The sequence below is a fragment of the Cricetulus griseus genome, chromosome 7 (genome assembly GCF_003668045.3).
Source record: "Cricetulus griseus strain 17A/GY chromosome 7, alternate assembly CriGri-PICRH-1.0, whole genome shotgun sequence".
NCBI classification, from domain to species: Eukaryota; Metazoa; Chordata; class Mammalia; order Rodentia; family Cricetidae; genus Cricetulus; species Cricetulus griseus.
The window spans coordinates 122,229,639-122,254,455 of record NC_048600.1 but is presented as its reverse complement, the minus strand read 5'-3'; the positions used below and the strand labels follow the sequence as shown (position 1 = coordinate 122,254,455).

At 42.8% G+C, this 24,817-nt stretch overlaps 1 protein-coding gene across 1 annotated transcript in view; it reads right to left on the bottom strand.

Moving 5' to 3' along the window:
- Positions 1–5,190: 5,190 nt before the first annotated feature.
- Gna13 (G protein subunit alpha 13) overlaps positions 5,191–24,817 on the bottom strand; it is a 36,528-nt gene continuing 16,901 nt past the window's right edge. Inside the window, 2 exon segments of the mRNA NM_001244057.1 lie at positions 5,191–5,763; positions 9,546–9,596. Coding sequence (NP_001230986.1) covers positions 5,191–5,763; positions 9,546–9,596 — 624 coding nt within the window.

The window sequence follows — 24,817 nt, the reverse complement described above, 5'->3', positions numbered from 1 at the left end:
CAACCACACTCCTCCACTCTATTCTAAAATAAGGTTTACCGGTGGAAAAAAAAATGATGACTGATGTTGACTGGTTTTTTAAATATGAATTTGATTATAACGAGCTTAAGAGTAATCCTGCTGCAACTGGATGAGGCTGGGGCCCAGAAGCCTTCAGAGATCCTGTGCCTGTAAGAGAAGCGGGGAGCAGGTGTGCACCCCAATTCCTGCTACACAACAGTGGAGACCTGAGGACTCCATGTAGCCACATCTCCCATCTTTAGTCAGCAACTGTTTCCACAGCGGCAGAGTTGGAGAGACGCCTGATCTCTGTGCCTTCGGCAGGCTGTGCAAACTTCTGCTTTCCAATGTGAAACTCACCCCCTGCTTCACACTCAGTGTCAGAGTTAAAACAACATCATGCTATCAAATCGTTTATAAATGTTTATTAAATGTCAGTAATTTTTACAAAGCAAATATTAATAGTAAAGAGACAAATTTTGCAAAATATGTACAAAAGTAAGAAGCCTTAATGAATAGCAACTCGTTTTATAAAATGAAACCATTCCTTCCACTCTCAGACCTCCTGTAGAAATAATTTACTGCTACTCTGGAACCAAAACACTGGCCAAAAAAAATTTACAACAGTATCAGATAATGTGCTTAGTTCCTGGAAAGTTATAAAAAGATGTACGAAAAGAAATCTAAGCCACAAATACTTTTATACAGGGTAATATAAACCATGTCTCGTTAGGGACAGTATCTGAGGATTGCACTGAGTGCTTCGGATAAGGCTTCTTGTGCCCTGCGAGCTCACACCTAATGGAGAAAAGCCACCTAAAATATTTTGCGATTCTGCTTTCAAGTAAGAAAGAGTTAAAGAGAGGGCACACGGTATATCGTCTGCTTCATTACCATACGCACCCAGCAAGAACACATTGCCTCCTTCCTCCCTGTCACTCCTGGTACCATCACACAGGCATGGTTAATATAAAAATCACCACTCATTTTAGCAGGGTTGTGTCTGTGAATAAAAATCAGAATTACAAACCCAGAAGGTAGTTTATTATGGTCAGTGATTATCACAGATTGAAAATGTATGCCTCCTGGATTCAGGTAGGCTTCAATCCATCTGGGATCTCATCACCATAACATAGCAAAGGTCACAAAAATCGCTTTGCAGCCCACAGAACATTGCCCCATCCCAGTGCTTTAAAAGGAGAGTGGGAGTCTCTGCACTTGCGGAGCTGGGCCAGCAGGATCTCAAATCTGAGATCAGCCCTGGGTACACAGGGAGAGCCTGTGTCAAAAGCACACAAATACACAAGCAAACAAATGTAAAACAATGCTCTGTGCACTCAAAACTGGCTGCTTAGACCTGAAAGCTGTATGGAGGGATGGACAGGTCAATTCAGGTGGATGGAATAATGCTCGTGGACAAACACTGTTTTGATCAATCTGGCAAACGCCTTCCAGGCAAGGCTAGTGGTATGTAGCTGATGGTATCTGAAAGGCCATCATCAGGGTTTAACACAGAATTCAATCTCTAGTGTAAACTGCCTAAGCCCTAACCTCGTACCATAAGAAAATGGGCATCTCGTGCCCCAGGCTTTCTAGACTGAAAAGCCATCCCAATTTAAAAAAAAGAAAAAAGAAAAGAAAGTAGAAAGTGCTTTCATTCAAGCAGCACAACACAAAGATCACTTGGCTCATGGGTTTTAATGTGCTGGAACCATAGAAGGGGACATGATTTCCATACGGTTAAGGACCGTCAGAACTTCACTCTCCATCTTCCAAATAAAATGAAAAGAAATGAAAGGTAACAGAGCGGCTTTCTCTAGGTTTATTTGGGAATTTGTTACAAATATTTAGCTGGGCTTTACAGGTAGGGTGCATGGGTTCATACAGGAAATTCAGATTAACACTGACACTTGGTCTTCTCAAATGAGAAAAATAACATCGCTACAAATTGCAACCCAGAGTCACGTTTCAAATGGTTTGTTTGGGGTTTTGCCTAAATGTATCATTAAATAATGAAAGCACCAATTTGAGGGATTTCCAAATAGCTTGAGTTTCAGAATATAACCGCATAACTTAGACATTATTCTTCATATGAGCAAGGCATAACCGGGTGTGAATACGAATGCTGAGAAATGCATCCCATCCGAACAGAAGCCCTCGAATTTGGCTTACCCTGGAAGGTGACTTACTTAGAGGGCACGTGCTTTTTGCTGCATCTAACAACACTTCTTGTCACTTTCGGTACCAATGTGGTCTTTCTTTCTCTTACCTGAAATCAACAGCTGCCAACAACTGAACAAGCATTTCCCTATAGAGCATGGGCTTGCAAACTTCACAGAGGACCCCTTAGGCGTGAAGTGCCCACCAATGCCTGCGACAGGAAACATGCTCCTCTTTAGGACACCCTGTCTCATTTGGCTGCAGCTGCCCTCTGGCTATCAAGTACCCTTTCCAGAGAGAAAAACTAAAATGGAGGCTTCAATTTAATACAGACAGCATTTGGCAGAAAGAAACATTTCAGGCATTAAAAAATATTTAAGTGGCAGAAACACACCTTGAATTAAGATTATATGAAACCATGGAACAAAGCCCTTTCCCCATTTTAAAAAAAAAATTAGGGTCTAATTTGTGATGTTCTTTCATTTATAAGGCAACTCTGTAAAATATAAAAAATTTCAAAGTTAACCAAGACACTTGTGTGATCATTCGTTGGTATGCAGCAAGGGTGCAGGATCTCAGAATATGTGGAGTTAGGCACGGGTCATTACACTCACCCCCAAGACATGCAAAGCCGGTCCCCACAGAGCCTCAACTCCAGGTCACACTTTAGGGACCTGGGAGTCCGCACAGGGAGGGTGGAGCACCTTTTTAATTCTGTTGACTAAATCTTGCCCTTCCTCTTCACACAGCAATATTTCAGTATTTCAATTCACGAAAGGACCTGACTTTCAGGATGGAGGTGTTAGATTCCTTTCAAGCGTGGAGCAGAACTTTCTGGCTGGGCCTCCCAGTTCTTTGCACTCTAAACAATCCTATAGAAACTGCCAGTGAGTAGCCCACTGCTTCAGCATGTGTCTGGACCGCATTTGGGTCTGAGATTCTGCATGCTTCAGAAGGAAGTGCAGATGCCCGGGGTACTGTGTCTAGTCGGTGCTCCTGTCATTTCCTGGTGATAGTCACAACGGAGAAAAGTCAGTGATTCTGCTCGGCCAGGTACTATTTGTGTTCTCACCACAGAGCTTAAGTGTAACTGGATACAACTGCTTTCTGGAGGGGCTGACTTTTGCCTTCACTGTAGTTAGTTTTGGCCAATGCACAAAAATGTTTGCTAAATTAACACAGAACAAACCAAGTGTTACTGTGCACATGTTCAAATGTTCATCGGCACTGGAGTTATGCTAACCCCATGAATTTAAATGATACATTCTTTTTTGGCAAAAAGGACTAGATGTAGAACCATTCAGGTATGGATAAATTATGCTAACAACACCTGTACTTCTGATATTGGACTACATGTCTTAAGCTCATGTATTACCAAGGCAAGAAAACATTGGAATTTATAAACAAAAAAAGACAGCAAAAGTTCAAATCCAAGACAAATCAGGTCTATCAAGAACATATCCCTTTTTAGCACACTTAAGAGGCCCAGCTCTCATACCTGCCAGTAAAGAATAAGGACCACCATTGCCTGTGAGCCACAAAGTTGACCAATCTTTCAGGGCCCTATTTCTTGTCTGAGAAAAGTCACACAGTAAAATGACAGGCACCACAGTCCTCATGCATTCTCCAAGGAAAGCAGGGGTGTGCTCAGGCTCTGCAAACTCTCACAGGCCAGCTAGAACATGACAAATGTTTTAGAATGTCAGTCACTATGGTATATCTAATCACAAAGCTACTTTATGGGCATGGTTTAACTTAGCAGTGGTGTGTGTGTGTGTGTGTGTGTGTGTGTGTGTGTGTGTGTGTGTGAGAGAGAGAGAGAGAGAGAGAGAGAGAGAGAGAGAGAGAGAGAGAGAGAGAGAGACAGAAAGGCAAACCTCTGTAAGTATGGAACAAAAGAATTACTTATCCTTAGCTGCATTCTTAAGACATTCAAATGTACCCCAATAAAGCTGTTACCCCATACACAACAACAGCACCAACACACACAAACTTGTGTCGCCAGGGACACAAAGCATGAATGGGCTACTCAAATGATACCTTCTTGAATATTTCACAGGAAAATACTGCCCTCCAAGCTCTTGGTGACAAAAGAACCCCCAAAATGGCACAGTTCAGAGTTGCTGAGATTGAGACAGGAGGGCAAAAGAAAGAAGATCCAACAGTGATTCCTTCCAGCAAGGCATGAAACCAACTGAGACAGGACCAAAAAGTCACGCACGTGGCACTCTGGAACAGCTATGTTGATTCTTGTTACCAAGGTGCTTGCCCTTTCTAGTTGTTGCTATGGCCAAAATGTTTCTAACACAGCACATCAAGTTACTGATACTTAAATATGGAAAAGGCAAAATGCACGTCAACATAGTACATGTACCATTTGTGAACGCATCAGCATCAGGCCGAAATCCATACTGTAAACTTAAAACACTAAGGCATTACCTTTAGAAACTAAAGAAATGGAGAAGAAAACTACTGCTGTGTGTAAGCCTCTGAAGATCTAGACTGCTATTTCTTAGACTGAACTTTCTCTAACAGCCCTTTCAGAACAGGGGCTCCCGCTAACTAGGCATGCCACTGCTGTGTAAGGCACTCTCTCTTGGGTCTCATCTTAGAGCTGAACATTCCTAATCTCATCCCTACAAGTAGTTAAGGATACTGCCTATGCTTGGCACTGCAGGAGAATTCAGTTTGCAAGCAGAAGAATTCAAAACCTGAAATACACCTAGCGTGAGGCTGGCCAGGAAGTTACAACTGGACTTGAATGGAAGCTACGGTGAACCTGATCAAAGCCTGAATTCCAGCAGATATTGGCAATGTGTTAATTCAGCAGCTTTCAGCCACAAACTAAAGGCCACAGAAGGACTAAGATTTCCAAGAAGTTAGACACAGAATTGAGATCTTTCTAACTGTTTTTGTAAACTGCTATTTAAAAAAAAAAAAAAAAAAAAAAAAAAAAAAAAAAAAAAGGACGAACAGAAGACAATCAAAACCACAACAAGGTATTGAAACAGCAAATAGCAAGTCTTGTCATCACTGGAGCATGAGCTGCTTGAGGTTGTCGTGGAGGATCGTGTCCTTCACGTCTCGGAACACGAGGCGGATGTTCTCTGTGTTGATGGCGGTGGTGAAGTGGTGGTACAACGGCCTCTGCTGCTGGTCCCGGCGTTTGCCCCGGAAGCATTCCACCAGAAACTTTTGGACGTCTCTTAAGCAGTGTGGGTCCCCTTCAAATTCTAGGAAATAGTCTTTGATGCTCACAACTTGCACTTTCTCTTCAAGCAAGTCTGTCTTATTTAAGAAGAGGATTATAGAGACATTGCTGAAAACCCGGTTATTGACAATTGTCTCAAATATGTTCAGAGATTCTGTAAGGCGATTGGTCAGGCGATCCTCCATAAGCACCTGGTCAAATTCACTTGAAGACACAAGGAAAAGTATTGATGTCACACTGTCAAAGCATTCAAACCAACGTTTCCGTTCTGATCTCTGGCCACCTACATCAACCATTTTAAAAGGAACATTTTTAATTTCAAAGTCGTACTCATGGATGCCTTTGGTGGGTCTCCTGGCAAGCAGAATATCTTGCTGTGATGGAATGTAATCCTGGAAGAGAAAAGGGTTTATACTTAGAGGAGTCCACAAGTAGCAATAATGAAATGATTTTTAATGTGCAAATTAAATGATTTTCAAAAAAAAAAAAAAAAAAAAAAAGACAAGGTCTCACTAGTAGCTCAGGCTGGCTTCTAACTTACGATTCTTTGATCCTCCTGCCTCAGCCTCCCAGGTGCTAGAATTACAAGTGTGTAGCTCCACAGCTGGCAGCACTTCTCACACATAGGTGGAACTCCCAGCTGACTTCACCCACCTGCACTCCTAGGTCAAGCTAGAACGATTTCCCTGCCCATGCATCTCCATGCTGGTCCTTGCCCCTCTAAAAACAGGGATCTGTGAATAATTCATGAGGCTCACTTCCTGTGCCTGGTTCTGACCTCCTCTTTAACCCGTTACAAATGCTTCTTCATTATACACATCTCGTTCATGAGGCTGAATAAGCTCCACACTCTCATCCATGTGGAAAACACTTTACCTAGCTCGAGTGATTAACAATCACATTTTAGACCATAAGCTAGTCTGTTTCCAGGCAACGGTTCAAGCAGCTCTTACTCACTGAGGAAGAATGTACTCAGAGCCCCAGTGCCTCTGCTGAGGAACAGCACATTCATACCTGGAGGGCATTCACACCTGGCATACTTGTCTTGGAGGTGCATCACTGCCAAGAATGTTAGCTCTTCCTGAACTCTTCCTGTGGCCACTGCTATAGAGTGACCCACTGCTACTGTGATGATCCTCCTGCCTCTGCCTCTTAGTGCTAGGATTATACATTCATGCACGCACGAGTGTGTGAGTGTGTGAACACAGGCATGTGTGTTCACTCTCATGTGTAAGACAGTCCTGTGATGCTGTCCTGGAATTTGTTGACAATTCTCCTGTCTTAGTCTTACAGTGCCACGATTGCAGATCCTGCCACCATGTCAGGCTTTCCAGATCTTGTGAGCACAGAAACAAGATCCTGAACAAAGGCAGCTGCTGGTTGCAGGAAAGAGCAACTGCACTCAGTGGCACACTTCCTTCCGTGCCCTGATGGTTCTTCTTTCTCAGGCTAGTACTTTTCCATAAGTCACATGGCTCTTTGGCAATACTGAAACAGGAGCAGTTTTAATACTTATCTTCATGGTCAAAATATTTTAAAAGTCAAGGCAGGATGGAAAACTGACTTACAAGCTGTGCCTGCAACTTATGCCTTTCCAAAGGCTCAACACATAGTAGGGTTCTGCAGCTTCAATAGCAGAGAAGCAAATGGGATTCTGCGACTTGCCCTAAGTTCACAGAATGAGTGATGAATGCAGCTTTAGCCTCCTCTCCTTCACAACAACGCACTGGCTACACAGCCCTCCTTTGTACTCTACATGGCTTCAGGACTCTTCAGCCCAGCAGTTTACGCACCTACTATAAAAAGCCGGGATTGGCTAGACTACTTATTTACATTTACAAGCTATTTGTTGACTGCATACTTTGTGCCAGGTACTGTCACTAGGCACCAGGGACTTTAACTCTTACAATCAAGCTGGCAAGTGTGGTCCTCACAACAGAATGGGTAGAAGACAAAGTAACTATCAACTGTGAGACATGTAACAAGGAAGCAAGGGCTGATACAGACAGCTGCCTTACAAGCCTGCTGGGCCAGCACTAAAGCTCAGGAAGAGTTCAAGGTCATCTTTGACTACATAGTAAGTTCAAGTCTAGCCTGAGCTACAAGAGACCTAGCCTCAAAATACTACCCAACAATCAACAAAACCCCAGCAACAATGAAAAGGGGATGCATATGAATGATGTGTTTTGAGAAAGAACTAACTGAAAAACAGAAAAGCACATCAAGTTAGCTCTGTTTAGACTGTAAGAAAGCACTCTTTAAAAAAAAAATCATTAGCTAGGCATGATGGTGCATTCCTTCAATGTGGGAGGCAGGCACAAGCAGATCTCAGTGAGTCTGAGGCCAGTCTGGTCTACAAAGCAGTTTCCAAGGCCAGGTAATGAGACCTGGTCTCAAGAAAACAAACAACAACAACAACAACAACAAATGAGAGCTGGTCTAGGGTATGAGGAGGGCATGGGTTAATTCCCAGCACTCACATGGCAGATGTAACTACAGTTCCAGGGGAACCAACATCCTTTTCTGGGCTCCTGGGGTACCAGGTAAGTACTCATACACACACAGACAAGAGCTCATACACACAAAATAAAAATAAGTAACTTAAAAAAATGTTTAGGGCTGCGGAGGTGAGCTCAGTCAGTAAAGTGTATGCACACAGTCGAAGCCCGAGGCCCTGAGTTTGGATCCCCAGCACCCACATCAAAAGGTGGGTGTTAACAGAGCAGCACTTCCATCCCAGAGCTGGAGAGATGGGGACAGGAGGGTCCCTGGGCTGTCATCAGCTAGTCTAGACAAATGGTGAGCTCCAAGTTCAGGGAGACAGACCCTGTCTCAAACAAGGTAAGAAACAACCAAGGAAGACACACAACACTAGCCCTAGGCCCCTCCACCAGCATGTGCTTACGTGCAAATATAACCCGCCCGCCCACTAGTCCCCTAATGCTTTTCTCCAGTTCATGTATTAGGTGTACAAAGTAAGTCATAAAGAACTCAAGTTCTGGGAGATACTTGTATCTGTGGGGGAAAGCACGTTAAAAAAAAAATACTCCTTTAAAGGCAAACAAATGCAATTAAAAACTTAGTTTTGTTTTTTAAGACAGGCTGGCCTGAAACTTATGATCTACCTGCCTCAGCTTTCTGAGTCTAGAATTCTAGATGTGTTCCAATACACCAGCAGGCAAATTCAATTAGAGAAAGATAAGGAAAATGTGAAAATGATCCTGCTAAGGAGAAAAGTTCAGTCCCAGTGCCCCGAGTACTCGGTGCTTACCGTCTTCCCAGCAGCAGGTCAGTTCTGGGCTTTTCTTTTCTTTTCTTTCTTTTTTTTTTTTTGGTTTTTCGAGACAGGGTTTCTCTGTGGCTTTGGAGGTTGGCCTGGAACTAGCTCTTGTAGACCAGGCTGGTCTCAAACTCACAGAGATCCACCTGCCTCTGCCTCCCGAGTGCTGGGATTAAAGGCGTACACCACCAATGCCCGGCTCGGTTCTGGGCTTTTTCATCAGCACACTAACACTGAAGCCTCAGAGCCCAGAGTGCATTGAACCCAACAGAGATCTAAGAGGCAGCAGAGGCAACAGCACAGATTCCATGACTAACAAATTACTTCTAGGGCAATAGCTCTAAGCAGTGAAAACCTTAATTCCAACCACTCTTGGGTGTTCGCCAATAGAGAGAGCAGACAGACAGTAGCTCTCGCTCTTTGCTTGCCATGGGTACAGGGAAGCCATGAGCAGGCCTCAGCCCAGCTGAGTCACAGGCTCTAGTAAACACTGGGAAGATAAAAGAGTCCCCTTCCAAGGGCAACTCTCTCTTACCTCAGTCTCTTCAGCAGGCCTGGAGATAGAGCCCCACTCACTTCCCTGACTCTAATACAAAGGAGTCCTGCTCTATTTCTGTTACAGAAACCCCAACAGCATTGAAAAATAATAGATAATGGGCAATCTCATTTTCAAACACAAATCTCTTTCATGTTGAAAAAAAAAAAAACAACTAAGAAATCTGTCAGTGTTCGCAGCTATTAACCCTCTTTAAAAGGATGAATCAGGCCGCTGCCACTAGAAGAACAGGAGAAGGCAGGCTGCTTAGCATTTCCTCTAACTTTCCTAACAAGCTGCCCCCAAAGCTATCCCAATCACTGCTTCCAAGTCTCAATGACCATTGTTTTGAAACTTACTGGTACTCCAAGTTTATCCAAGTTATCCAGGAAATACTTCACAGACTCACCCTGAAAACAAGAAGAAAACAAAGTTACAAGGGCCTAGATGCTACACAGTTTATGCTGTACTGTGGGGCTGTACACTTGGTTCAAACACACTCTCCTTAGTCACACTCAGGGAAGGTGAAGCAGGAGGAGAACCAAGTGTAAGGATACATATGGGAGACTCTTGTCTCTAACAAAGGAAGGAAGGGAGGGAGGGAGGGAGGGAGGGAGGGAGGGAGGGAGAAAGCAAGCAAGCAAGACTTTGACAAACATTAACTTTAAAGCACTTCTAATGCACTGAAGTATAGCTGAGTCGTGCTGGTCTGCCATGCACAAGGCCTTGGACCAGTCCTCAGTGCTACAATAAACAAACACACAAACAGCCAATAAGAAGCCCACAATAGGCTACCACATTTGGTAAGGATGACAGCAAGGCACACTTGACCTGTGACAATAGGTTAGCCTGACTGAAAGAAAGGAAAACTATGCCTAGCACTACAAAAATTGTCACTGCGAAAGTTTTAAGGTCACTGTAGAGATTTTTGTTATGACACCAAATTTGGTAGGCTTGCTTTCCTGAAGGCTGGGTCCCTGTAGGCCTAGAAACCCTAGCAAAGAGCTTCTCAGGTTCTGCCACACTGAAGGCACTGTCTGTCCTGCACTCTGAATGGGTCTTCGCCTGGCCACAGGTGAGTAGCACCTAACACTGGACATTTGGAACACAGCAGATCACTAAGTTTTGTAAAGCTTTCAAAACCCATGTTTTATTCTACAGCATTTAAAACCCTATGCCAACAATTACGGCAATCTTATCACAAGTTTGTGGGAGGCTGTGGCACAGTGGCAGATTCGGGTTTTCCTATATTCTAATACTCAGCTGAAAGCTCCAGCTTTGTACCACCAGCAACAAAAACCTAGGCCGTTTTCCTTGAAACAGTGAGGCGGCCAAGTATCCAAATGCCAGTCATTCCTTTAGGCAAAAGCGGCATGGCCTGAAGAGAGTGGCTGAAGCAGCTGGAAATACCCCTCGTCACCCTTCAGTTTCTTGAGGCGATAGTCCAGTTTCTGTTTCAATACCTATTCATCAGAAAGACGCTCAAAGTGAAGCCTGAACACAAGTAACCATTTTACTGTTCACTCTAGAGCAGTCTTCAGGGTAAGCAGTCAGGGCTGGGGGGCTGTGTGTCACACCCACATACACTTCTGGCCACAAAACAGGCCGATGAAGAACACAACCAGTATGGACTGAGGCTCACATGTCGATCTGCTGCTCTTTACCTGAGGTACAGATGGTTGTGAGCTGCCTGGTGGGATGCTGGAAATCAAACCTGGGTCCTCTGGAAGAGCAGCCAGTGCTGAGCCATCATTTCAGCCCCAAGTTTTCCCATGCAAACTGGGTAGCATCCATCCCCTTGAGCAACCTGTGTTGTCTGCAGGTTTAGAATCCCCCCTACCCCCCCACAAAACACATGGCGGGGGGGGGGGGCAGTTGAATATTTGCTTTGAGACACAATCCTCCAGAAGGTACCTGTCAGTTTTAAGGAGATTTCTACAGCTGAACTGAACACAAATGGGGACCTGAGCATAAATATAGATGTGTCACTTATAATTGTCACTTAACTGTTTCTCCTTGCTATTTCTAAATGGAAACACATAGCAACTTGCATTCAAGGACCTGGTAAAATGAAATTGCTATAAAATCAATATTTCAGAGTAAAGAACAAGGATTGTGCCACTGGTTCCTGACCTGCAGGAACTAAGCACATGCACGCACGCATGGCACGCACGCACTAAATAGAAGCTTGTGTCTATGACTTTATCTGTACATGTGTGTACAGATGCATATACATGTGATCCTAAACAGAAGTCAGAAGAGGGTATTCCTCTGTCTAGTTCTTTTTGAGGCAGGCTCTCTCCCTACACCAAGGCTTACATTTTCTAAGTTAGGCTGGTAGCCAGCATGGCCCAGATGCCCTGTCTCTGCCTTGCTCAGAGCTGGCGCCTTGTTACGTGGATGCTGGAATACAAACACAATTGTCCTTGTGACTGTGTGGTGAGCAAGCTTAACTGCTGTGCCATCTCTCTAGCCCTGAGAACGCTTTTAATTTTCCCCATTGTTTTCAAGACAGGGTTTCTCTGTATAGTCCTGGCTGCCCTGGAATTCACTCTGTAGACCAGGCTGGCCTTGAACATACAGAGATCTGCCTGCCTCTGCCTTCTGAGTGAAGGGTGTGTGCCACCATGTCCGGTGGCATGGACAGTATTTCTAAGTACTATCTTTTAAACACAGTTTTCATTTTCCTTCCTTCCATCCTCTCTCTTCTTCTTCAGGCAGGGTTTCTCTATGTAACAGTCCTGGTTGTCCTGGAACTTGCTTTGTAAACCAGGCTGGCCTTGAACTCACTGAAACCTGCCTGCCTCTGCCTCCCAAGTGCTGGGATTAAAGGTGTGGGTCACCACCACCACCACCACCACCACCACCACCACCACCACCACCACCACCTGACAGGATTTCATTTTTTAAGGAATAGTTGTAATATTTCTTCCTCCCTCCCCTTCCCTTTCCTGCCCCTCCAGGGTTTCACTGAATAACCACGGCTGGCTTTGAACTCACAGCAGAACTACTAGGCCTCCTGAGTGCTGCCATTACAGGAGTGGGTTACAGCCTGGAAGCTTTAATAACAATGCTAGACAAACGGCTGTGAGTTCACAGTTTTCTGTACCTTTCCAATTATACCACAGAGATCCTTTGGGCGGAGTTAAACATCTTTAACTGCTAAGCTCCCCTGGCTCCTCCTCTCCACACAGGTGAAACACTGAGTCATTCTTCAAGAGAGAATCTAGACAACAAAAGAAGCCGACTGGTGGCACTTGGGACATGGAGGTGGCCTGAGGACCAGGTCAAGGTGATCCTCAGTCACATTACGACGCAAAGTCAGCCTGGGTTATTTCAGTCCTGCCTCAAAGAATAAAGCAAAACCAAAAAATGAAAAGAAAACCACGTCCATATCAACACTACAAATTCAACTACACAGAAAGCATTAGTTGAAAGTCAGAATACCCTCCCCATGAGTACATGAGTATTATCTGAAGCAGCATCCTTCCTTCCCTTCCAAATAAATACTTGCACCACCCTATTGTTTGAGAGGGTTTACAGAAAACAGTACACATTACAAATCGGTGCAAAACTCTTAGAAAGTCAGGAACATTATGCCCCATAAAACCTTTAATGGCCTTTGGTCTGTCCCTAGGAATTTACTCAGCATAAACAAAGAATGCTCAGAAAAGGACATTTAAGCTGGAAGTGATGACCCACACCGGAGGATCAGGAGTCCACAATAACCAGCAGCTTAATGTAAGCCTGGGATACCTGAGACCCTTTCTCCAACACCACCTCAAAAGGAATAAATAAATAAAATGTCATTATTCAGTGCCAATTACAACAATAAAATCTGGAATATTATTTTTCCACATAGAATTAGGAAAGAAATGTAAGGACTCCAGGTATACCTAAACCTAAAATACTACATTGTCAAATATAATTATTTGCCATCACTGCCACATATGAAAAATAGTTGTGCTAGTAAATTCTAAGCTGAAGTGGCAGATTGGAAAGTCAGAGCCGACAACCTTGACCTGCAAGGCATTCTTTAACCTTTGTTCTTGAAAATGTGGCACAATCCTCACACAATAGCAAAGCCCAACTCATGTTTACATCAGGGTCTTTAGTCTTTTATCATACATGGTTACATTATTCAGTGTTTTCATGAACAAAGCTGTGGTCATTGTATGTGGTTGGCCTTACCTTGCTGTCATTAAAAAGATCTTAATTCTATAGCGCATCTTAATTCAAAGATGTATGAGACTGTTAGCTCAGCTGTATATGAACTCCTTAAAATATGGGCAAAGGTAACTCACTCTGCAACACTGTAGGCAACTCTAGCCTATAAGCCTAGCACTAGAAGGGCTGAAGCTGGGAAACTGCCGTGAGTTTGAGGCCAGCCTTCCTTACAGGGTAAGTTCTAATCAAGCTTGGGCTATCCAGTGAGACCCAGAGGAAGAAGAGAGAAGGGGAGAAAAAAAGGAGAAAAGAAGAAGAGGAGGAGGAAGAGAAGAAATCATGCCATTTTTAGAACTACAAATTCTTTAAACAGTTCAGAGTGCATACTATTCTTCCAGAGGCCCTACACTTGGTCCCCAGCACCTATACCCAGCAGTCAGCAGCCACATCCAGTGGCTCACAATCACCTGTAACTCCAGCTTCAGGGGATCTGATACCCCCCTCTTCCAGCCTCTGTGGACACCTGCATTCGTATGCACATACCTACACATATAATCAAGGACATAATACATACAATGTTATTACTGTGGAAAACATATTGTGCCTAAAATTGTCTATAATCAAAAAGCGTATGTTGGGACTGGAGAGATGGGGCAATTTGCTTCTTCCTCTCCTGCTCTGCCTTGTCACTCTTGACAAGATCTTGCCATGTAGCCTATGCTGACCTTGAATTCAAGATACTGCTGTTGACACCTCTAGAGTTCTATAAAATTTTGTCAGTAGCTTTTAAATAGAAAAACCACAGCAAAAACTCTTCTTCTGATCTCAAAAATAAATAAATAAAATAAATAAATACAAAATGTTTATAATCTGCAGTTTACTCATGAAGGACATGGACACATGGCAGTGGTTCTGTACTGGGGGCCTGGGGCTTGTGATGGTCCCGCTGTTGGTGTCCAGTGCTGGGTGCCTGGCATTTGGCATCCTCCTCCAAGAGTGTGTGTGAACCAAGGATGGCATTAGTGCTGGGAGAAGGCTGCCCCTAACTACTTTTTCTTAACAAGCTCAGAGGTGCTCACATCTTCTAGTTTTCTAATGCTGGTGTGAAGGAAAAGAAGGGAATCAGAGTTCTTTCTTTAACCCTGTATGAGTGATTTGGACAAGTTCCCAAAATTCCCCAGGTCCCAATTTCCTCAATAGTGGAAAGAATTCAGTGGCTCAATAATCACTCCTTTACTGCACAAAGAACTCTGACTCAAAGATAGATTCTCATGCTGGGCTGTGGTGGCTCACACCTTTAATCCCAGAACCCGGGAGGCATAGGCAAGCAGATCTCTGTGAGTTCAAGACTAGTGTGGCCTACAGATCAAATCCCAGGACTACAAGAAGAAACCTTGACTCAAAAAATAAAAATAAAAAAAAAAAGAAATGAAGGAAGGAAGGAAACAGAAGCAGGCAGACAGACATCCAGTCTCCTTTCAGAATAGGTCACTTTATTACCCTGAATTTTGCTTCTGTTGTCTTATTATCAGAGCCATGCAGCTTAGTCTCTCTACAAATACAATACAGGATCTCATGGAACACACAAAAAACACTACAAGGTTAAGACTTGTTGGTCCTAACTTGAAACTGGGTTAGTTTTTCTTGGCCCACTCTCTACTAGTAAAAGAAATTTTAAATCAAATTTCACATAAAAATTCATTTCCTAGGGGCTGGAGAGATGGCTCAGAGGTTAAGAGCACTGACTGCTCTTCCAGAGGTCCTGAGTTCAATTCCCAGCAACCACATGGTGGCTCACAACCATCCATTATGAGATCTGGTGCCCTCTTCTGGTGTGCAGATATACATGGAAGCTGAAAGTTGTATATATAATAAATAAATACAATCTTTAAAAAATTCATTTCCTGATTCAGACTTAACTCTCACGGTGTCACCTCTAATTCCCTTTCCTCTGCAGAGAGAGCAGTGAGGAGACTTTCTGTTCAGTCAAGAGCAGCATGTCACACAAGTCTAAAGCTTTCTGGCTTGTGAACATTTAGGATCCATGTAAACAATGGCACTGTGGCCTGCAGACCTGATTCTAGCCCTACATATCAGCTGGCAAAGTCAATGTACCCCAGTGAGCTTCATTTTATTCTGAAGTCTCAAATCCTGAGAGGCTCTATGACCTTTATTTTGCATCAGTTTTAGCAAGTTGTACCTAAGCTGGAAATGTCCCCCTTTCCCAAGAATCATGTTATAAACGCACTTTGTTTGTAAAGACATCATGGGTTAGGAGTCCTAGGTTTGAAGTTAATCAAAAAGCTGAGAGCCTGAGTTAGAAAGTAAACAAATCCAGTTCTCCTGACACCTACTGCCCAAGATGTTAATTCCAGGTGCTCTTCCCACACCCGAAAACAGCCGAAGGACAAGACTTGGTGCGTATCCTTTTCTGAAGACTATCACATTTCAGCTGGAGAGCCCAAGAATACACAAGAAAGGACCTATTCTTTAAGAAAAACATACTAACATTACTGACAGCCTTATGCCAACAGGGAAAAGATACTTAAAATAGTTAAGAAGTAGAGGTTTGAGAGCCTTAGCCAGGGTCCAGTGGTTCTGAGCACTTGTTGCTCTTCCAGTACCCAAGTTCTGGTCCCAGAACCCAAGTTAGGTGGTTCACAACCACCTGTAATTCTAGCTTCAGGGAGTCCAATGACCTCTCCCAGCTCTGTGTAAACTTCCAAATACACGATGCAGATACCCAGTTTACTTTCGAATGCAACGTTTGGCAATATGTAGCAATACCATTAACAAAGGCTGTCATTAGAGTGATACTGAAAAGAATACGCGCCACTTCAACCACAGTAGTAAACTACTTTTGATAGACAACCACTGGATTCTTTTTGTTTATCTAGAATGAAGATGAGATGTCTACGCACAAACGACAGGAGCCCACAGGCCAAATCCAGCCACTGCTAGTTTCATGGTTCATTTCTAAACGATTGGGGAAAACATGAAGAGTATTTTTAACATGTGAAATAGTATGAAATCGAATTTCAGGGTCTAAAGATCTCTTTGTATCACTGCACAGGGGACAATGAGGGTTACAGTGAGCAAGTTTCAAGCTGAGGACACTTCAAAGGGCACCAGCACTGACACTCCCCTCTACCTCCCCGCCTCTCTCTCATACACTGGTAAGTTCATATGTACCATAAAAAGAGGATTCTGAATGCCATGCTTTTAATATACAGCAAAACACCAGTATTTGTGTTGTTACTACTATAGATGGTGAAGCACTGTGTTTACTGTGTAATGACACTGTAGCTAACTAAAAGGGTACAACTGAAACACTGTGTTTACTGTGTAATGACACTGTAGCTAACTAAAAGGGTACATCTGAAACACTGTGTTTATTACCGTGTAATGACACTGTAGCTAACTAAAAGGATACTTCTGAAGCACTGTGTTTACCATGTAATGACACTGTAGCTAACTAAAAGGATACATCTGAAGCACTGTGTTTACTATGTAATGACACTGCAGCTAACTAAAAGGGTACATCTGAAGCACTGTTTACTATGTAATGACACTGTAGCTAACTAAAAGGGTACATCTGAAGCACTGTTTACTATGTAATGACACTGTAGCTAACTAAAAGGATACATCTGAAGCACTGTGTTTACTATGTAATGACACTGCAGCTAACTAAAAGGGTACATCTGAAGCACTGTTTACTATGTAATGACACTGCAGCTAACTAAAAGGGTACATCTGAAGCACTGTGTTTACTGTGTAATGACACTGTAGCTAACTAAAAGGGTACATCTGAAGCACTGTGTTTACTGTGTAACGACACTGCAGCTAACTAAAAGAGTACATCTGAAGCAGTTTACTATGCAATGACACTGCAGCTAACTAAAAGGCTACATCGTGGGTCAGCACTTGCAGACTAAACATCTCCACCTATTTCCAAAGTTTCCATGTGGTTCACTGTTATCCAATCGAGGAGTGTCATTTACTGCTGGAGAGTTGATTGTCATGTTTGATTGCAGCAGCCAAACAAGAATGCCCAGAGATGACAGACTGTTAGCCTTTCAGTGAGAACAGTTGCTTAGCGTTGAGGGCAGCAAGAACAACCTAAACACTAGGTGGATCTCTGTGAGTTCGAGGCCAAACTGGTCTATAAATCAAGTCCCAGGCCAGCTAGGGCTACATAACAGGACCCTGTCCCAAACAGAATTAGTAACAACAACAAAAAGACTAATGATTTCTAGGAGTTTCCTCCATTCCTGCCGAATTTGTCACCAATGGTGCTCAGTCAGCTGTTTGTCAAGTTCCAAGTACCTGAAGAACAGAGACAATGCTAAGATCAGGGCAACTGCTATTGGACTGTGATGGTGGGGAAAGCATGAGTGCAGCAGGAAGGGGGAGCCCGGGCAAACACACAAAGCCATGGAACCACTAGGCACCGAATCCCTCATCAACAGGTACCTTGTGGGAAACACATTAAGTTTAACAGTGCCAACAAGAAATTTAATTTACTCTTGTGAACTTGGCCATCACTATGTCCAGGAATTTCGTCAGAAATAAGAGTCAATATTCATCTAGGTATATAGCTCAGTTGGTAGAACACTTTGCCTGCCATGCATGAAACCCTGGGTCCTACCCCCAGCACCAAGCTGCAGTGGCACACACCCGTAATCTCAGCATTTGAAGGAGGCAGGAGAATCAGGAAGGTCGTGATCATCCTCCGCCTTATAGCAAGTGTGAGGCCAAAATGAACAAAATGAGACCCAGTCTCAACTGGGAGGGAGAGAGTGAGGGAGGGAGGAAGGCAAGATGAAAATGAGTATTCTGATACGCCCTTTACAAGTTCAGTGCCTTGGGCTGAGAGATGATGGCTCAGCTGCTAAGGGCTAGGCTCACAACCAAAATACAAGGTCAGTGGCTCAAGAGTGGTGCCATCTTACTAAATTTTCTGACATAGGGATGAAATGGACTTTCTTCTTCTGGACAAGAACTACCCTTAACCACTGCTGCGGAACACTGGTTTTTTGAAATTAGCTTTGGGAAGAGTAGAGTCTATTCTTGAAGGAACTCAACCTAAAATTATAAGGCAAAACAGCCTATTTTGGGGAAGCTTATACTCTGGTAGATGAATCTCAACAACTGGCACTATGACTGAGTCTCTAGCAACGTCAAACTGTTTTTATACTCTCCAAGGTCAAAAGGAAGTGAATCCCCATTTCCACATAAATCTGCGATGCACATCCAGCTCCCAACTCCGACTCCAATTTCTGAAGCATGCTTTAGATCCTAATACAGGCACAAAATCCATTTAACTGTCAATTAAAGCTTCTCCCAGCCTTCCAGCAGAAGTGGTTAGCATGCAATGATGGCATGCCGAGAAGCACGGTGGGAAAACCTACAATTTTTCTGCGGGATAACTGCACTCGATGAGACTCCATGCTCATGTGGCAGTGTCTCTCTGCATTCTGCTGCTGAGGATGGAGCCGAGGACCTCATCCATGCCAGGCAGACACACTCTCCCACTGAGCTACATCCCTAACAAAGGCATGCTCAAGGATCAGATGTGTAAAGTGTTATTACACATCATCATTAATGGGCAAATATTTACAACTGAGTTTGAATAGGCAAAACAACCTAATTCTTCTGGCCAGTAAAGCCACTCTTACAAAAAGCTATATATAATTTTATAGCATTGCTATAAGTTTGTAGAAACTTCTATTCTCTTACAATACTCATGCATGAATAGTGTACAGTAATGTTCTTATGTGTTGGCATGAGAAGTCTCAACTATATTATCTGGCCCTTTAGGAAATATGTTCTAGAAATTTTATTTTGAGGTTTGGTGTGTAAGTATATAACCCTGACTGCCCTAGAACTCACTATGCAGATCAGGCTGGCTTCAAACTCAGAGACCCACTTGTCTCTGCCTCAGAAGTGCTGAGATTAAAGATATGTGGTAGCATGTCAAACACTTACTTTTGTTTTGTTTTGTGAGTCATACTATATTGCCCAGGCATTCAAATGCCTGAGCTTAAGTGATCCTTCTGCCTCAGCCTAAGGACTACATAGCCCATGCAACCACACCCAGCTTAGATAAACGGTTCTTACTGGTACAGACAAGAATTGTGCATATTAAAATAACACAGATTCTCAGATCTACTAAAAACCTGCCATGCCAAAATCTTAGCAAGCTGCAAGAGATTCGGATGGAGCCATCCTTGGCATCATTTCATAGCTCAACATACATTTTAAAATAACTTCATCTTTTGTGGCTATACAAAATTAACTTTTTAAAACCCTGCTAAGGGTTAGAGAGATGGCTCAAGGGTTAAGAGCTCTTGCTGCTCTTCCAGAGGACCTAAGTTTAGTTGCCAGCATATCTATGGGGCAGCTTACAAATGCCTACAAGCAACTCCAGTTCCAGAGGACCCATGACTGTCTCCATAGACACTTGCACTCATGTGGTACAAGTGCACACATACATTAATTCAAATTTAATTAAATTAAAAACTATAAAAAGCTGGGCATTAGTGGTGCACGCCTTTAATCCCAGCACTTGGGAGGCAGAGGCAGGCGGATCTCTGTGAGTTTGAGGCCAGCGTGGTTTACAGAGCGAGTGCCAGGACAAGCTCCAAAGCTACACAGAGAAACCCTGTCTCAAAAAACAAAAGAACAAAACAAAAACAAAACAAAATAAAACAAACAAACAAAAAAACTCAACCAAAACAAAACAAAAAACTATAAAAAAATAAATCTTTAAAAGCCTGGTAAAAGGGGCTAGAGATTGCTCAGGGGCTAAGAGCACTATCTTCCAGAAGACCCAGGTTCAATTCCCAGCATCCACATGGCAGCTAACAGCACATGTAATTGTAGTTCCAAGGGATCTGAAGCTCTTTTAGTCTCCAAATAAACCAGGCACACATGTGATATTCAGGCATATAGGCAGGCAAAATACACATACATAGGAAATTAAATAATAAAAAAATAAAAGCCTGATTAAAAATGCCAAGCTACGATGAAACTGTTAGAAACTTAATTTATTTTTATTTTATTGCAAGAGTAGGTTTTAAGCAACACTGCATATTCCTCATAATTCAATTAAGTCACATATATATGCATACTCATGTACAAATCAAGACTCCATTTGAGTTTAGGGACAGCCTGGTCTAAAGTGAAATAATGAATGAATAAAAATGAATGGAGGGCTAAAGGACAGAGCTAGACAAGGGCTTAATACTGAGAAATTCACCTGACTGGGATTGGTAAGGTAAGGATTTTGCAGAAAACTCAGGGAATAATGAAGGATCAAATATCCAATCAACTCATGCTGCTTGGTTAACATCTCAGGCAGCTGGGTGAGTCATACCTGTAAGCTCCGAACAGTATGGAACTATGTATGCCAAGACCTTATCCACAACAGAAAACCAAACCCAAACCTAGCCAAATCCCTATTTACTAAGAACCACCTAGAATACAAGGAAGATGTCATTCTCGGACATAAATATTGAAGCAGTGAGCCAGAATTTTTTGTTTGAATACTTAGCTGGTCCGAAGTGATTATACTATCTCCTGTTTTTCTCTTTAAAATGAGCCCCAAAGCCAGGAACGGTGGCAATGCCCATGAACCCCAGCACTTGAGGCTGAGACAGGAAAGATGCCATGAGTTCAAGGACAATCTGGACTGCACTTCACAGTGAGTATCAGGCCAACTCAGGATAAAGAAAAGCTTGACTTCCAACCTAAGGCTCCTTTCTTCCTTCCTTCCTTCCTCCTACACCCGACGACACTCATGCCCGACCCAACCCCTTCCTTCCATTCTTCATCTGAGGACCTTACTTTCCACATGCGAGACCAAAAGAATCCCAGCTAACCAGAGCAGCTAGTCTTGCCCATTTTACAGATTATGAAAAGTCTGAAGGACAGAAGTTATATGGTTTATCCAAGACTAACTTAGGGGATAGAAACTGAAAGAAAACTATTTTAGGGGCAAGAATTCAAATTCTTGGGGTTTTTTTCCCCAGTAAGAATCAGTTCTTGAAGAAACATGAATTTAAGATATACTCGCCCGGCAGTGGTAGTGCACGCCTTTAATCCCAGCACTCAGGAGGCAGAGGCAGGCAGGTATCTGTGAGTTCAATCGAGGTCAGCCTGGTCTACAGAGTGAGTACCAGGATTGGTCCCAAAGCTACACAGAGAAACCCTGTCTCAAAAAAAACCAAAATAACAACAAAAAAAGGAGAGATATACTCATATTACATTTTCTTTCCACTGACCACAGTTTCTCCCAGCTGCCCCTGGTGTCGGGAATCATATATCCCCTTCTGTTGTTTACACTGAGGGTTTGTGCCTCTCAAAGCACCTTACTTTGATATATGGTATCATATGGAAAGACCTAGGCTTGAACTTTTGCTCTCTGTATCCCAGAAAGAGATTATTATCTTGTACATAGTAACAGCTACAGGACATCTGCTGGATGCTTTGTATTGTAACTTCCCCTTTCCGACATCCTGTTTCCATCCTGTATTTCTACAAACGTCAGTCACTGAAAGTCTCACATATGGAATGATGGTTTTTAGAGTAGTGACTACTAAGTTCTATCTGCTTATACAGATATAAGCACAGACAACAGAAGAACAAGAAATGAACTTGTGTGTATGGCTAAGTTCTTCCAAGGCATAATAAAGTCCATTTATTTTTTCAGTGTGTATGTCTGGATATCATGAAAAGCACTATGGAAAGTTACAGTATCAAGATTATATGAAGACAAACCCAAAGACCTTTGGTGTGAGGACAATCATTAAATTGTTACCTCCATCAAAAAGGCATGCAAAAAAGTGATGAGGGCGGCAAAGGAGGATCTACAAGTGGAATTTTAAAATGACATTTATTCATGTGTGTGAGCGCATGTGTGTGCACATTCACAAGCTATGGCACCTTGTGAAGGTCAGAGAACACCTTGCAAGAGTCGGTTCTCTCCTTCCACAACACGGGTTCCAGGATTAAAGCAAGCACTTCCTTTACCCACTGAGTCAGTTCATTGGCCCTCAAACAGGACTGGATGATAGTGAATCTTCAGAATTGCTTTTTTCTCTGAGTAGACTTAGGTTTCTGAATACCTGTCTTCTAACCAATAGCCAGGCAGGGTGGGGCCCAGCCTCCTCCTCCTGCAGAGATTAGGAAGAGCCACAGATCATATGGAATGTGAAAGGTTCTGGCCACAAGTAGACAATCTACGGGCTAACACAAGACAAGAATTGTAGGTAGTATACATATATCATGTATGTCTTAACTTTACTGTACTGGACTATTTTTATAGATGATGATGAGAGTCAGAAAACACACTGAAATCTGCTAATTTGTACACTAGGAATTAGCTCTGTGCACAGCACTTAGTTATCAAGCCTGATCCCCAGCACTGGGGATAAAACATTTTCCACTCAGATGAACCACCATTGATTGCTTAATCTCGTAACACATTAACATGTGAAAAAATTAAATGCAAGGTTTCTTTTTTTTAATTTATAAAATAAATTTTTCCCAGAGTTTTTTTTTAATTTGAATTAGAAACAAGATTGTTTTACATGACAATCCCAGTTCCCTTCTCCCTCCCATCCTCCCCTACCCCCCCCAACTAAAACCCTACCTATCATATATCCTTTCTAAATGCAAGGTTTCTAAGTGGGAAATAAGTTTGCTTTGAAAAATATTAAAAAGACTTTTAAAGGGTCACATTTTTTATTTCCTGAACCTCTTTCAGCTGTTACTGCCATCACTTAAAACAGTCTTCTGTTAGAAATAAAGTGGTTAGAAAATATCAAAATTCAAAAGAAAAATCTACCCATTCATCAATATTCACATTGTAGGATATGGTAGTATAGGTCTATAATCAACCAGCCAACCAGCCAACCGACCAACCGACCAACCAACCCTCACTCTGTAGGGAGGGCCTATTGGCACAGGCCTGTAATTTCAGCTTCTTGGAAGGCAGGGGAGGTGAGGCAGGAGGGTTCTAGGTTGAAGGCCAGTCTGGGCCACAGAGTGAGTATAGTCTGGGCCACGGAGTGAGTATAGTCTGGGCCACGGAGTGAGTATAGTCTGGGTCACGGAGTGAGTATAGTCTGGGCCAGAATGAGTATAGTCTGGGCCACAGAGTGAGTACAGTCTGGGCCAGAGTGAGTATAGTCTGGGCCACTGAGTGAGTATAGTCTGGGCCACAGAGTGAGTATAGTCTGGGCCACGGAGTGAGTATAGTCTGGGCCAGAGTGAGTATAGTCTGGGCCACGGAGTGAGTATAGTCTGGGCCACGGAGTGAGTATAGTCTGGGCCAGAGTGAGTATAGTCTGGGCCACGGAGTGAGTATAGTCTGGGCCATGGAGTGAGTATAGTCTGGGCCACGGAGTGAGTATAGTCTGGGCCACGGAGTGAGTATAGTCTGGGCCACGGAGTGAGTATAGTCTGGGCCAGAGTGAGTATAGTCTGGGCCACGGAGTGAGTATAGTCTGGGCCATGGAGTGAGTATAGTCTGGGCCACGGAGTGAGTATAGTCTGGGTCACAGAGTGAGTATAGTCTGGGTCACAGAGTGAGTATAGTCTGGGCCACTCAAAAGAAGATACAGGTGGGAGGACAGCACACACTAATCCCAGTCTGTCTCACTTCTGCTCTGCTAACAGCTCAGCTTGCCTGGTTTCAAGGGGCTTTTCTTACTGATTCTTATCTTTGAGGTTTTTTTTTGTATTTCACTTTTCTCTGGGGAACAAAGTATTTGATGTGATACACACAGTACATTTTCAAAAAAGGGCAGAATTGTCATCTTTGTAAAAACTGTATATGTAAAGCACCTCACATTTTTTGTTTGGTTCACAAGGGGCATAATGACATTTACTGATGGCAAAAGAAGCTGCAATTTTGCCTCTGCTCTGTCAATATACCTATACCCAAACCAACTACACTCCAAGTTAATGAAATTTCAAATTTCTTACTATTTTTTTCCATGTCTCAATTAACAATTCTAAGGGCCAAAATTGGTCAGTTATACTAACTCTTAATATTTAAATGGAAAATTATTTTTTCAAAATAAATCTTTCTAAACCAATCTAGGATGGTTTTTAATAATGAAAGTAAAAATGTCCTAAGGAATACTATCTTTGGCTTGCTTAGATCCAAGGTTAGTCCACTTTTTCTATTATAACAACAGACAGGTTCACAGTGTAAGAAAAGAGACACTTGGGGAAAGAGCCAGGTCATCAACTTTATTATCCAGGCTGCCTCTAACTTGCTACAACTCTCAGCCAGTAAATGTTTCTTTATGTCAAGAGTTTTAGATTCATCACCAGAATAATCTGTGGCTAGTAATCTTAATGATGTAACTTATCTACTAAAAAGTAATTCTCCTACTACAGAAGTCATAAAGCAGCACCTTGTTTTATGAAATGCTTCATCCTGGAGGAACAG